Genomic DNA, 13157 nt, shown 5'->3' with positions numbered 1-13157 from the left:
TAGAGACGGGGTCTCGCTCTTGCTCAGGCTGGTTTCGAACTCCTGAGCTCAAACAATCCGCCCGCCTCGGCCTCCCGGAGAGCTAGGATTACAGGCGTGAGCCACTGCGCCCGGCCTGAAATTAAGAATCTTGACATTAATATATTAATATTTTCAGACCATCTCAAACCACATCTAGCTCCTTTACATGTAATCTCAGTCTCTTTGTGATTTCTTAATTACTATATTTAGAACATTCATTTATATTAGTTTCCATGGGAATATGGAAGTCATATTAGTTTCCACAGGAATATGGAAGTCATATGGTTTTTCTGGCTAGAGGCACATATATGTGAGACTTGCTGATCTAATGAGTAATTTTGCTAAAACAGAGTGTTCTTTGGTAAATAAATGGCAGTTTGTGAAATGTTTTTATGTAAGTCTTAACAATTAAATCCAGTGTTAAGCTGTAACACTAACTTTAATTCATAAGGAATCTGGGAAAAATTTTACAAGAAAAAGTTCTCCAAAATGAGGACAATAAAAATGTAGTCTCTTCTAAAGAGCTGTTCTAGCTTGAGTAGCTAGGCCAAGAGAAAGCGGGGTGTCTTGAATTTCTTTATGGAAGAGAATTAGAGAGGCATTATACTTTAGAAGTCATATTGTTCTGATAGCTTCACTTACATAGAGTATTTATAAGGTATACCTATCTACTCAGTTAATTTTCATAGCTTTATGAGGTAGGTATATTTGTTATTCCCATTTTACAGAGGAAGAGACAAAAGCACAGAGAGGTTAAGTGCCTTGTCTAAATTTATACAGCTGGAAAGTGGCAGAGCCAGGATTCAAATCTAGGTCAGCTTGATTCCAGAATTTGTGTTCTTATCCAGTGTAACAAGCTTTTCAATCTGTGTGGCAAGCTATGAAATAGAAAGAGGACATTTTTTCTTTTCTTTTCTTTTGAGACAGGGTCTTCCTCTGTCACCTAGGCTGGGTGCAGTGGTGTGATCATAGCTCACGGCAGCCTTGAACTTCTGGGCTCAAGTGATCCTCCTGCCTCAGCCTCCCAAAGTTCTAGGATTACAGGTGTGAGCCACTGTGCCTAGCTGGAAGAGGACATTTTTCAAAACTTGGTGTCCCATTGTTAATTTCCCCTCAATACTTTAAAAATCTTACTTTGAAGTCCATTCTGCAGAATCTTCCTTCTTCAATTGACATGTTCTCTGGCACTTGAATGAAACGTGGTGGGTAGAATTTCTCCTGGATTGCGTCCTGATCATTCACATCTCCCCTGGAGGATGATCTACTTCTACAAAAATATTTTTATAATACCCATGCATAATTATTGTCATTGCTTTTCCTGTACACAAATATAGTTTAACCATCAAATTTGAAACCCCACAGTCTACTATTTGATCTGATAGTGTAATAACAATAGAGAGAGGCCTTAGGACTGTATTTAGCTGTGGCATATTTGAGGACTATTAGAAATGGTAGCAATTTAGAAACATCTGGTACAAATTGTCTTTGTCTCTTTATTGTGCTATAAATTGATAAAGAAATTGATCTATTAAAATGCAGACTACACCATAGCTTATTCTTATCACCTGCAAAGATTGTATAATTAGAATTGGGTTTCCATTGTCATGAGAAAGTTGTTTAACATGGAAACGTGGTCCTGGCTTATTTGACCAAAACATTAAAAAAACTACCTGTGATAGTTCTGATAATTAACATAAAAATTTCAGTCATCATCTCAGACATTTGAAAATACAGATTGTGTTTTTAAAAAGATAAAGCTTACTATAGTAGGCTTGAGGGCTTTATAAATATTACATTTTTACGCTGAAAATATTTTAGGTACAAAACATATTTCTTTAAAAATTAAAAAAATTTTACCTTACTTGTGATGTAGGAACTTGCAGTCGTGCATGTTCTGAGTTGTGCTGCTTGAAATTAAAACAAAATTAGAATGTTAACATGCAGTTGTTAGGTAGAGATGAAGCAGAATTAAGTAGTTCTTGAAAGGAACATTTCTATTTTGGCTGTATTTGTATAGTCATGGTAAGTTCTATATATTCAGCTTTTGAGCATTTAAAATATTGTGCATTAACCTGCTACGGAAATCCCCAGAATTAATAGACTATTCAACAAGTATTATTTATGAAAATTAGCTAGACTTGGAATTGATGGTGATTCACTTTTCAGATGACTATTTTATGACAAAGGGTGATATGTCCTCCTGGTGTATTTGAAATGGGAGCACATAGTACAGATTGTCCTTTAGTAAAACAGGAATAGATATGCAGTCACTCATCTTGGCAGTAGGCAGAGGGTATTATGCCTACTGCTCAAAAGTGGCATCAACAGCAGTAAACACATATTAGACTGGAAAATACTTCTCTTTTTAGCTCCTGGCACAAAATCCAGATGAACACCATGGAAGATATGCATAGAGCTATCAAAAAGCTTGGAAAAATAGCATTAATTACTTCCTATTTAATAAAGATATGTTTAATTTAAGCAAACATCTTTTAGGGTTTATGTCTGAGCACCAGAAAATTATTACTGTTTGTGAATAGAATCAGGAATTGATGACAATTATAATATAATTAATTGATTGATTAAATAGTGCTAGGTACAGTTGCATGTGCCTGTAATTCCAGCTACTCAGGAGGCTGAGGTGGGAGGGTTGCGTGGGCCTGGGAGTTGGAAACCAGCCTGGGCAACATAGTGAGACCCTATCTCTAAATAAGTAAATAAGTGCCTATTATTTATATTTCACTGTGCTTATCAGTGGGAGATACAAAGAAGTAGAAAATATAATCTCTATCGAAATATCTGAGATAAATCTGCATTAGGAACACAGAAAATCTGAGTACAAATAATTTATTTTGGGACACATCTGTTTAGGTAATGTATTTTGTCATTTTAAAACAAAGGTCTTACAACTCTGTAACAATTTTTGGCTAGCCTTAAGGTTCTCTAAGAAAAATATTAAAACAGCTGGTCAATTCAGTGATTCAATCAACTAATTTTTTTGTAAAATAAAAATAATACGATTAAATTCAAAATATCCAAATTAAGTTTTTGACTTTTTTCTATAGTGGTGGTTTGAACATGTATATAGTTATATTCGGAGATGTGGTATTTCAGTAATATCATAGTTTGATGACATTTTGTATTATTTGGGTATAATGTTTAAAGTGTACTAAAGGAGTAAGATCTGTCTTTTCTGGTTTCATAATAATATGTTTCTGCTGCTATCTTTTGCCTAGTACTATCACCTTCATTTTAAAGGTTTTAAGGAATAAATGAGAAAAAACAATACATCTTTGCTCTTGGAATCATACAGTGTGCATTTATAACAAACCATCATCAGTATAACATTGCTTTGAGTAATTTCCACTAATAGAGATGGGTTCGTGTCTCATTCTTGCTGTAACCTCCGGTTCTAGGTCTAGAGCCCAAAACACAGTAGGTGCGCCATGTAAATTAGTTGAATGAATGAATGCGTGAACTGTTCAGTAGCCAAAAAAATTTAAGTTCTCTTTTCAGTTTCTAATTCTTGCTCCATTAGACCCTGCTCCATCCTTTTTAGTAGGTCTAGTCTCATTGAACAGAAACAAAAATCTTATTTTCTGTTTTCTATACGTGGGAGCTAGAATTCTTGAGTTTCTAATTTTACCTCTTTGTCTCCCAGTTTCTTGTAGATTTTTTGGGAAGGAATGAGAGGTAACTATAGAAGGAAGACAGAGCATTAACACTTCAGTCTGCCTCTCCAACCGTACGTTTCTCTTTGGGGTTAAGTTTACTTGTTAAAATCAAGTTGGTTAGGCACAAGCCTGTGGAATATTCACTTTATGCTCTCTGTAAAGTTAATCCTTCCTTGCAAAGGATGCTTTTGTTAATCTTAGAACCATTACTCATAAGAATTTTTTTTAATAAGTATTTTTTAACATGGCAGAAGGAATTGGATATTTCCTTAGTACCACGAGTATATTTTAAAACACTGAAATGATAACCAGCTTATGTGAAAAAGTTATAATTACTTTAGAGTTTAACTTCTGTCCTATTAGAGATTTATAACTTATAAATTCTCTGTCCATGTAGACATTGTAGAAAGAGTCCTAGGTCTAACTGACCCCTAAATGTCCAGATAAAAAGTGATACCATTAGCCTTCTGGTGTTTTGACTTGTGACATTTTGTATCTGGTTATTAGAACTACCAGAAAATGGGGTAAAATCTTAAATATAGATACATATATACATATATATGCACCCATCATGGCCTCTTTATATATCTAATGGAGAATGGAAGTGATTGACTTTTATGTCAAATGCTATTTGTAAACATTTAGAAAAGCAGACACTTAAAAATTGCACAGAATAAAAGTTCTCCAGTTAGATAAAGATTATTTTATTAATAATTTACCTGTGGTGAATCTTGTGCATCACTGTCATTTTGAGCTTGAAACACGGCAGCTGCATTCTGTGGTCCTAGCAATCTGCGAGCCATCTTCTCCTCATATGTTAGCCGCTTTAAAGAAGTTAATAAGGAGATAGTAATGAGATTTAATAAAAGATGTTTGTGCAGACATACCTTAACAGTGCTCTTAAGTCAGAACTTTAAAGAAGTATGGTTCTATCTATTGAGTTGTAGATTTTATGTTTTTACAAGAGACTTTTCTTTCATTCAAGGCATTTTCCTTCCATTCTAGTGCCACTTCCCTCATCTCTAGTAAAGATTCACTTAGCCTTGCTTTTTGTTCCTACAAAAGACAGGCAGGCATAATCACCCTTAAATAAGGCTTTTCCAAGTAAAGGGAAACTATTCCCCTTCCCTTTTGTTCTGTATGTTCCAGTCTGCCTTGTTTTTTGCTTTTGTTTCTTTGAGACAGGGTCTCACTCTGTCACCCAGGCTGGAGTGTAGTGGCCCAGTCATAGATTGCTGTAACCTTGAATTCTGGGCTCAAGCAATCCTCCTGCCTCAGCCTCCCAAGTAAGTGGAACTATAGGCACATGCCAATAGTCTTTTTTAAAGAGACTAAGTCTCACTGTGTTGCCCAGGCTGATCTCAAACTCCTGGGCTCAAGTGATCCTCCTGCCTCAGCCTCCCAAAATGCTGGGTTTATAGGCATGAGCCACAGTGCCATGCCTGTTTTTGAATATAATGCTGCATATCCTCACATTCAGAAATAACTTTTATTAGATGAACACTGAATATTTGTACTAACTTCTGATTGAGAGCAGTGCAACTGATAATGCAAAAGGCATAGGGTACTATTTTAAAGATAAGTGAGTGGGCTGGGCATGGTGGCTCATGCCTGTAATCCCAGCACTTTGGGAGGCTGATGGAGGAGGATTGCTTGAGGCCAGGAATTCGAGGCTACACTGAGCTGTGATCTTGCTCCTGCACTCCAGCCTGGGAGACAGAATGAGACCCTGTGTCTTAAAACAACAACAACAACAAAAAAGATAAATGAGTAATATAATGTTCACAGTAAGAGCTACATAATAAGAATTATAGCTATAATTATTTGTCCATCAATATTACACACCAAAGTACACAAAGAAGTTGGGTTAACAATATTTCCCATTAGTTATTTGGCCATCAGACATATTTTATGAGAGGGTAATGCTTAAAACAAAATTTTCGTTAAATCATTCAGACTGATTTTTCATTTGCTTCATTCTTTTACCACTGAAAATCAAGAGGTGATTTCATAAAGAGATATGGTGTGGGACCCAAATATTCCTGCTTTTAAGATAATCCTTTTCCTTGCTGATTATATGGAAATAGATCTATGAGACAGAAAGAACTTTCTTATTGAAATTAGATTTTGTAATTTAATTGGCCTTTTGTACAAAATAGACTCTTGCCTACTTGATTTCCATTATGAAGAAGGGTGTCCTTGCATTTCAGCTTTCTCTCCAAATCTTGAATCAGAGCTTCTTTCGATCCTTGTATTTCATGATCAGGAGTCCTTGGTGTGGGCTTAGCATTTGCAGTGTGGGATGGCTTAGCATTTATAGGTTGGCCAGCTGAGGATTGTTGATAGCTTTAAAAAGGAAAAAGAAAAGATTTTTTTAAAAAGAAGATCTTTAAAGTAAAATGTGGTATCTAAAATAGAATTGGCTGTATTTTGTAAGTCACTTTTAGGTATGTTGAGTTTACCACTTAGTACTACTATTAATAGTATTATTAAAAATACCAATTGCCCTAATAACAGTCAAGAAGGATTTTATAAGAATGGCTACCATTTTTTTTTCTCTCTCCTGGCAAATGAAAATTAAGTGGCAGGAGGAAGGATTTAGATTAGACATAAGGAAAACATCCTTCCTGGAAGATCTTCCCTAAAGAATGTGAGAGTAAGTCTAGTTAATGGCAGCTTGAGAGCTCTTCCAATCTTATGACTGAATGTCTTAAGTTTGATTTACGGGAAGATATTAAGCGGTGGTGTGCTGAAGCTGGTTCATATGGGCTCAAGAGAGCATCTGTTCCAGCTACCCGTGATTTCATTTTATAATTTAAAATTGGTGGTAGTGGAAGTATTTGCATCAGGGAAATTGGTAAATACCGCAAATCATGGCTTTTTCCTCCAGAGCCGATTATTAGACATTTACCAGGACACAACTGATATTTAGTGCATATTCTGTCGCTCTGAATGGAGTCTACAGTTTATACTGTCTCTGGATTTCCTGTAATTTTCAATTTCTATTCGTTGCATATTCTAGAAAATCCAAGTATGACACTATATAACAAATAACTTCTAAAGTAATGACAGTTTCTTCAACATTGGTGAAGTGATTTTTAGAGAAAGAAAGGGATGATTAGAGGAAGAAGAAGAAAGCAATGTAAACTAAAAAAAGAATTTGGGAAAAAAAAGCAAATTTGAATAGCAGTTGAAGAATTTGGTTGAAGGATTTTTTTAAGTTCTGATCCTAAATTTTCTTCTAAGGTGTCCTTGCCCCTGTCATAGTTCCCCTGTTGATTCTGGTAGAGGATGGGTGGTACTTAGGGAGTCTTGTATTTTTAGGTCTGTTAGGTAGCTCAACACTATTCACAGTGCTTTGTTCAGTTTTTACCTAGTTTATTCATTCATGGCTGCACAGGGGCTAGCCTACATGAATCTGTTTAATGCGAGGAAACTGGCCACTGCCCTCAATGAGTATTTTGCCATTATTATAACTAATGTTCTCCAGCTATCCAGATGAGACAGCCTTAGCCTGTTCTCTGACATGATTCTGCCCAGATACTCTTGAGGATTATTAAAAGGACTTGTGAACTAAATGGAAATATGTTTCCTCCAAGTGGAGCCAGAGTTTTAATAGTTGCTGGCTTTGGGGACTTGGTTAGTAATTACTAGGGTGTAAACATTCTGAAGAAAAAAAGATGTCTTATTAGTTATCAATGTGTCATTTATATCCACTAATGCAAAGCATGAGCATAGGAGGTAGTATCAGTTGAATGAATGAATGTTTTTCATTGTATTCAAGATACTCTGTATTGAAAGTTGATGGTACACATTTTCCCTCCTTAATTTTAGACCTGTAGATCTTCAGATCTTTTAATCCTTAATATAGACAGTCTGATTTGTTCAGTTAAGTAAATAGTCAAAGTGTTTTTAAAAATAGTGAATTTTTTGTTTTTTTTTTAAAGATCGAATTCCTAGGCCAAAGTGGCAAAGTTCCTTTGGTCTTATAGATCTCATATTTCTCTAACCATATGAAATTATAATAGCCTACTGTTTTTTTTTAAATGCTAGCTTACCATCTTTATAAAAGTTACATGTTTGTTAAAGAAAATTAGCAATTGGATAATTGTTTTCAGGCTGTCATAATATGTCTGTGAAATTCTGAAGGATTATCCAAACCAGGACTGAGCATCACTGATGTACGTGTACCTCAGTCACTTCATTCACTGAATACCCCCGTTATTCCCAGTTTAGGTGACATAAGTGTTAGGCCTTGATACCTGCTCCTGTTTGTAAACTAACGTTATACTTTCACACTGCTTTATAGGTCTTTTTTCTATCATTGATTACCTAAATCCTTAATATTGTTACAGATCACAACACTGAATCACCGAGCAGTTAAGGTGCTTGCTGAATGTCACATAGCAGCTTTTTGGAAGGAATAATTAGGAATAATTAGAATTAAAGAGTTCCCCCTCAATTTTCAGTCTCTGGTTTAATCTACTGAATAAAATGTTTGCTTAGGGGCTTCCTGTTGATGAAAAAGCTAAATAAAGCCTTCAAACTTCTCTAGGTTAGAATTCAAGGGATTATTTTAGAAGACACTGCAAACTTGAGCCCATTATAACAATGAGGGATTTGTGCACAAATGTTCAAAGGGCCAAGACTTTCCACTCTGTACAGCTGGACATGGAATGGGTATCAAGTAGCTATGGGAAGATTAAAAGAGTTATCTGTGGTTTCTGAAAATGGAACAGCTAAAGCTGGATCTTTGATCTCTAGTTTGGGAAACTCCTAGGCTTTATTTCTTATTCTATTTTTGCCTTTTTTCTTTTCTTAGGTCTGTGTGCAGAGCTAGGTACATGGTTGAGGCTCAGTGAGTATTTGTTTGATAGCTTTCTTTTCTGGGTAGGAATTTGGAATAGGACTATAAGACTTTACTAAGAAAAATATTGTAGTGAGGAAAAGTTATTTTAGATTTTAAAATGCTCAGAATAGAAATTTGGAAATAATAAAAAGTTAGATAGAAAATGATCATCTGAGTAAATGTACCCAAGAAAGATCTACAATGCATGACATCAGTATAATGGGGGAATTTTGGAGGGAAGAGCGAGAGGGTGGTTAATTCTTGAAGGTGTCCTTTTAAAATATTAGGTCAGACCTATGAGAATGTCACTTTTGTAGGTCAAAAACAGTTCACTATCAGCCATTTCAAGGTTCAACCTAATGTCTATAGGTTTCTAGCAAATGCTTTTGGCTTTCCAGATTTTTATTTTTTAAAATATTGAAAATGTTTCTTTGCAAGTTGCTGTAGTCAGTTCAACTAGGTTTCCAGAGTTGTCACTAATAATACCAATTTTTGGAAAAATTAGCCTCTAAAGAAGACTGTGAGAAATTAGCGCGTATGAGTAAATGTGTCAGTAAGCCTGCAACAAAACCTATTCCATCAGACAGTTTTTGAGATGCTTCTGATTTAATTCTCAGATGTTCTAGTCAGCCAAGGAAAAGGAAAACTGATAGCCTTAAGTTTGCATAATCACAAAGTATTTAGTTCATGTTTTAAAAAAAGCACAACCACAGCCACTATGTCCTTTTTCATATCAGGTTCTCTTAGGAAAGTCTTAGGGCTGTGGAAATAATCCATGCTTGCATGAGGCTGCAGGTATTCTTCCCTGTATTTAGATCTGCCCGGCCAAATTGAACAAGGTATGGCTTGAATTGCCAAGGGGAACTTAAGGTCATTAGTCTTCATCTATTCAAGCCTGCCTTCTTCTGATCACAGCAAGGAAAATTCATACACTTGAGTGTCTGAATCCCAGATTTTTTAAAATTTATTAATTAAAAAATTTTTTCAGCTAAGTGGATATCCAAGATTAGAGGGGAAAATGGATAGGAAGAAAAGACTAAGACTGAGAAGAAACTTAATAGCCTCTGCTTATGTGAGAGGAAATCCTATCTAAGGAAGAGCAGACAGGTGTTCCTCATCTCAGCTGAGCCCAGAACCAGAGGAATTAAATATACAGCGTGAGGAGCTTAGCTTAGGACTAGAGGAAAAGTTTATTGTTCTTGGGTATGTTAGAAATTTTGTTTTCCAAAGATGGGAAGTAATGGGTAAGTAATTGTATGAGGTATTAGGTAATTTGGATTCAGCTCAGCCTAGATACTGGAGAATGGGTCAGATGACCTCTTACTGCCAGTACCCTGGTTCAATGTGTTCTAGGAGAGTTATGGAATGAGACCATAAGGTCACATTGCCTTTTTGGATGGTAAAGAATACTGCAGCATACCGCCCCCCAACTCCTCAGATGTGAGCTCACTGTACATGCAACATATACAAATTCACTTACTTGGAGTCCACAGTGGAAGGGATTTTACTGCTACTGTAATCAGGCTGTGATGGCAATATGGAGCTGAGGAAGCTGGCAGGTGACTGGTTATAGGTGGCTGTAACCCTTTGGCCTGGGTTGGAGCCAGCAAGCTGCTGGGGAGAAGCAGGGAAAGCAGAGGAGGACATGGTGATGTGAGAGCTCACTGTTGAAGAGGCAGAAAATCTTTGCTCTGTGCTCTGGCGGGGCTGGATGACGATGGAAGACTGTTTGGTCTGGCTAGAGAAGCTGGAGGTTTCTGGTCCAGGAGGCTGCAGTCTGGAGCCACACGGGTTTTGGGACTGGATGAAGTGTTTTGGACGTTCGTAGTTAAACATGCTTAGCTGATACACAGAAGATGAAGGCAGGTTATTACTACAATGATTTGTTCCTGGAAGGGTGGGGTCCTGAATTTGGGGCTGCAAGCCTGGAATTACAGAAAGTTGCAAGGAATCAAAAGCAACCTTGATCTGCCCCTTGTTGAGATCCTGAGAATACTGTGTGCCGGGCTTTGGTGGAGTGGGCTTCTTTTGAAGAATATTGTTCCTTCAAAGGGAGAAAATAGTTAAGTTACAATATTTGCTTAATCAACAATACTGTTTATTTGACATCTTTAGAACCTTGAGTACTTTTTTTTTTTTTTTTAGCTTTTGCGCTTTTAAGGTCACCTCAAGGTGGAACTTGCCTAGTTTTTAGATTTCTCCTTTCTTTTTTTCTATCTTTGCACAAATGGCTTTTCCCCTGAGAATAAGAAAAAGGGTTCATTAGTGTTTGCCCTGGGTGAAATCATGCCCAGGGGCTTCAAGATGTAGGAGCACAAAGTTGACTTTTCCAAGTTTTATGAAAAGAAATTATGTGATGATGCTTGGGGTGATAATTTTATGGTGTCATGATTAGCTTTTGCCCAGAGGCTGCAGTTTCATTAACCACAGAGATTTGATGATTTTAAATTAATAGCAGTTAAATATATAACATGCTAGCTTTCATTCAGTCTGGATTCTTCCCATTGCTCATCAGATTAATAGCCCTTCCGATACAACAATTAATTCATATCCCGATGGTCTCTGATGAATAAATAACACCTTGGTAAACCAAAGGAAGCAATATGCTTCTTTTTGTAAAAACATTACTTTAATGTCTATATTTACTCCTTTGCCTTTTCTCAGTTTCACAAAGTAAAAGTGAACATCTACAATTCATTATTGTCAACTTTGAGTGAATTTTTTTTCCTTACAATTCACTTCTTTCTTTTTCTTCCCTTGATTCTAAACTGACCTTAGTACCAAATTAGATGATAATTAGGGAGTGACTATATGTGTATAGTATGTTACAAACTGCACGCCAGAGCCATTCGTAAATTTTTTCTATTTTTAGACTATACTTTTTAGTTATTGGTCTTGGTGTTTTCTTAATTATTTAGAGCTTTACTTTTTATTACTTTTACTTGTTTAATATGTATTTTAGACTAATTGTGAAATTGTTTTAGCTCCTCTTTTACTTTTTCTTTTCAAATGGCACACAGGAAGTATAGAAGTAAGTTAGACACCTATGGAGCTAGTCTACACCTTATCAAAGGTGGGTGTCATTTCTTTTACTTAGCTCTGCAGTGGCCCTCCTGCCTTCCTGCAGTAGATCCCCATTTTTCCTTAGGTGAAACATTTGCCGTTAAGGTCAACCTAGAAGAATTATATTTGCCTCTGATTTTTTCCCATTAGTATGGTAAATCTAAGTGGACTATATATAGACATTACACACAAAGACTAGCCCTGTAAATTGTTGTAACACTAGTCCTATTTTTATTCAAAATATCAGATAATTTAATTCAAAATACATTTACATACTTTGTTTTACATAGTGTAAACCAATACTGAGATAATGATAAATCTTTTAACTGAAAGTTAACCAAATTGTTTATTATCATTGAAACAAAGTCTTGTAGTTATTTTAGTTATTATCTTGAAGAAAATACTGTTAATGAAACTTTTCCAGACCAAACTCCTTTATCCTAAGGTTATTTATATAGTTTAAATTAAAGCTAGCAGTTTTAGGAAAGAACAAAAATGCAACTGAACAGCCAAGAGAAAGACTCTATTGAAAAAGAATAACTTAAAAAGTTATATAATTCTTAATTTCAAGTTTATGAACACAAATACATTCAACTAGAATGTTTCATTTTAGAAAGGAACTACATTAGGTCTTTGTATTGTTGGGGAAAAACATCCAGAACGAGGGCTTTAATTAGATCTTCTCAAAGAAAGTCTATTTCAAGGCAAAGTAGTTATGTAGTTATGGGCTTATTGATTCTGTTGCAGAATTGAATTCAGCATTTGATTCCTGAATTCCTTTCTGGGAAGGCAAATTATTCAGACTCATTTCAAATAGCAAGGAATAAACTGCTTAAGAAATAGCCAATAATATTTTCTAAAAAGTGCTCCCTATTTTTCTTTATATATATTTTCAGAATGCCAGCTATCTTGTACATTTTGGAATTGGCCTACATAGTTAACAATTAGTGATTTTTTTTTTAAAACTCAATAATAAATATGTTTTCAAAAGTTTCACTTTATCCATGTCTCAACAAAATTTTATACAAATGTTTACACAGGTAGTTCTGTAAGGCTTTTCTTCATGTTTGTAGTTATTGTTCAAACAATTCAATTCTGTAATAGATTCTATTACATGATAGTATCATTTTATTCCAAATAATGTAAAATGAATTTCAAAGATTTTATAAATAAAATACCATTGAGTCTCCTATGTTAAAAATTTTAACTTTTTTTCCCTGTTTCTAACGTAGTATAGACTTGCACAAAACACTGATAGAGGATATTTGACGCCACAGGACGTGACCACAATTATAGCCAGATCAAGTGTCCCTTTAAAAGGAAATATGATTTAAAAATAATGACACACAACTATCTTTCCACCATCCTTTGTATAATGCCTTCCAGTCTCAATGGAATGAATGGGTCACTTTCTCTTTTAAATCTTAGTATAAAACCATTACGATGTTGTGGAATTCAAACTTTTTATCTAAAGATCATCTTTGTACACAGTGCTCAGCTTTGGACAAAAAACAAAAACAAAACCCAAAACCATAGGAGGAATAAAGAAA

General features: G+C 35.3%; 1 protein-coding gene across 1 annotated transcript; it reads right to left on the bottom strand.

The window, feature by feature from the left end:
- Positions 1-422: 422 nt before the first annotated feature.
- Positions 423-10380, bottom strand: MYOT (myotilin). The gene is made up of 6 exons (XM_012646322.1): positions 10025-10380; positions 5867-6041; positions 4415-4519; positions 1879-1928; positions 1156-1288; positions 423-476 (listed from the first exon to the last, which is right to left on the bottom strand). The coding sequence occupies exons 1-6, from the start codon at positions 10378-10380 to the stop codon at positions 423-425; spliced, it is 873 nt and encodes a 290-aa protein (XP_012501776.1).
- Between the last annotated feature and the right edge of the window lie 2777 nt (positions 10381-13157).

This window comes from Propithecus coquereli, unplaced genomic scaffold (genome assembly GCF_000956105.1).
Source record: "Propithecus coquereli isolate 6110/MARCELLA unplaced genomic scaffold, Pcoq_1.0 Scaffold242, whole genome shotgun sequence".
Lineage (NCBI taxonomy): Eukaryota > Metazoa > Chordata > Mammalia > Primates > Indriidae > Propithecus > Propithecus coquereli.
The sequence above is the reverse complement of the archived record's forward strand: the minus strand, read 5'-3'. Positions and strand labels throughout refer to the sequence as shown.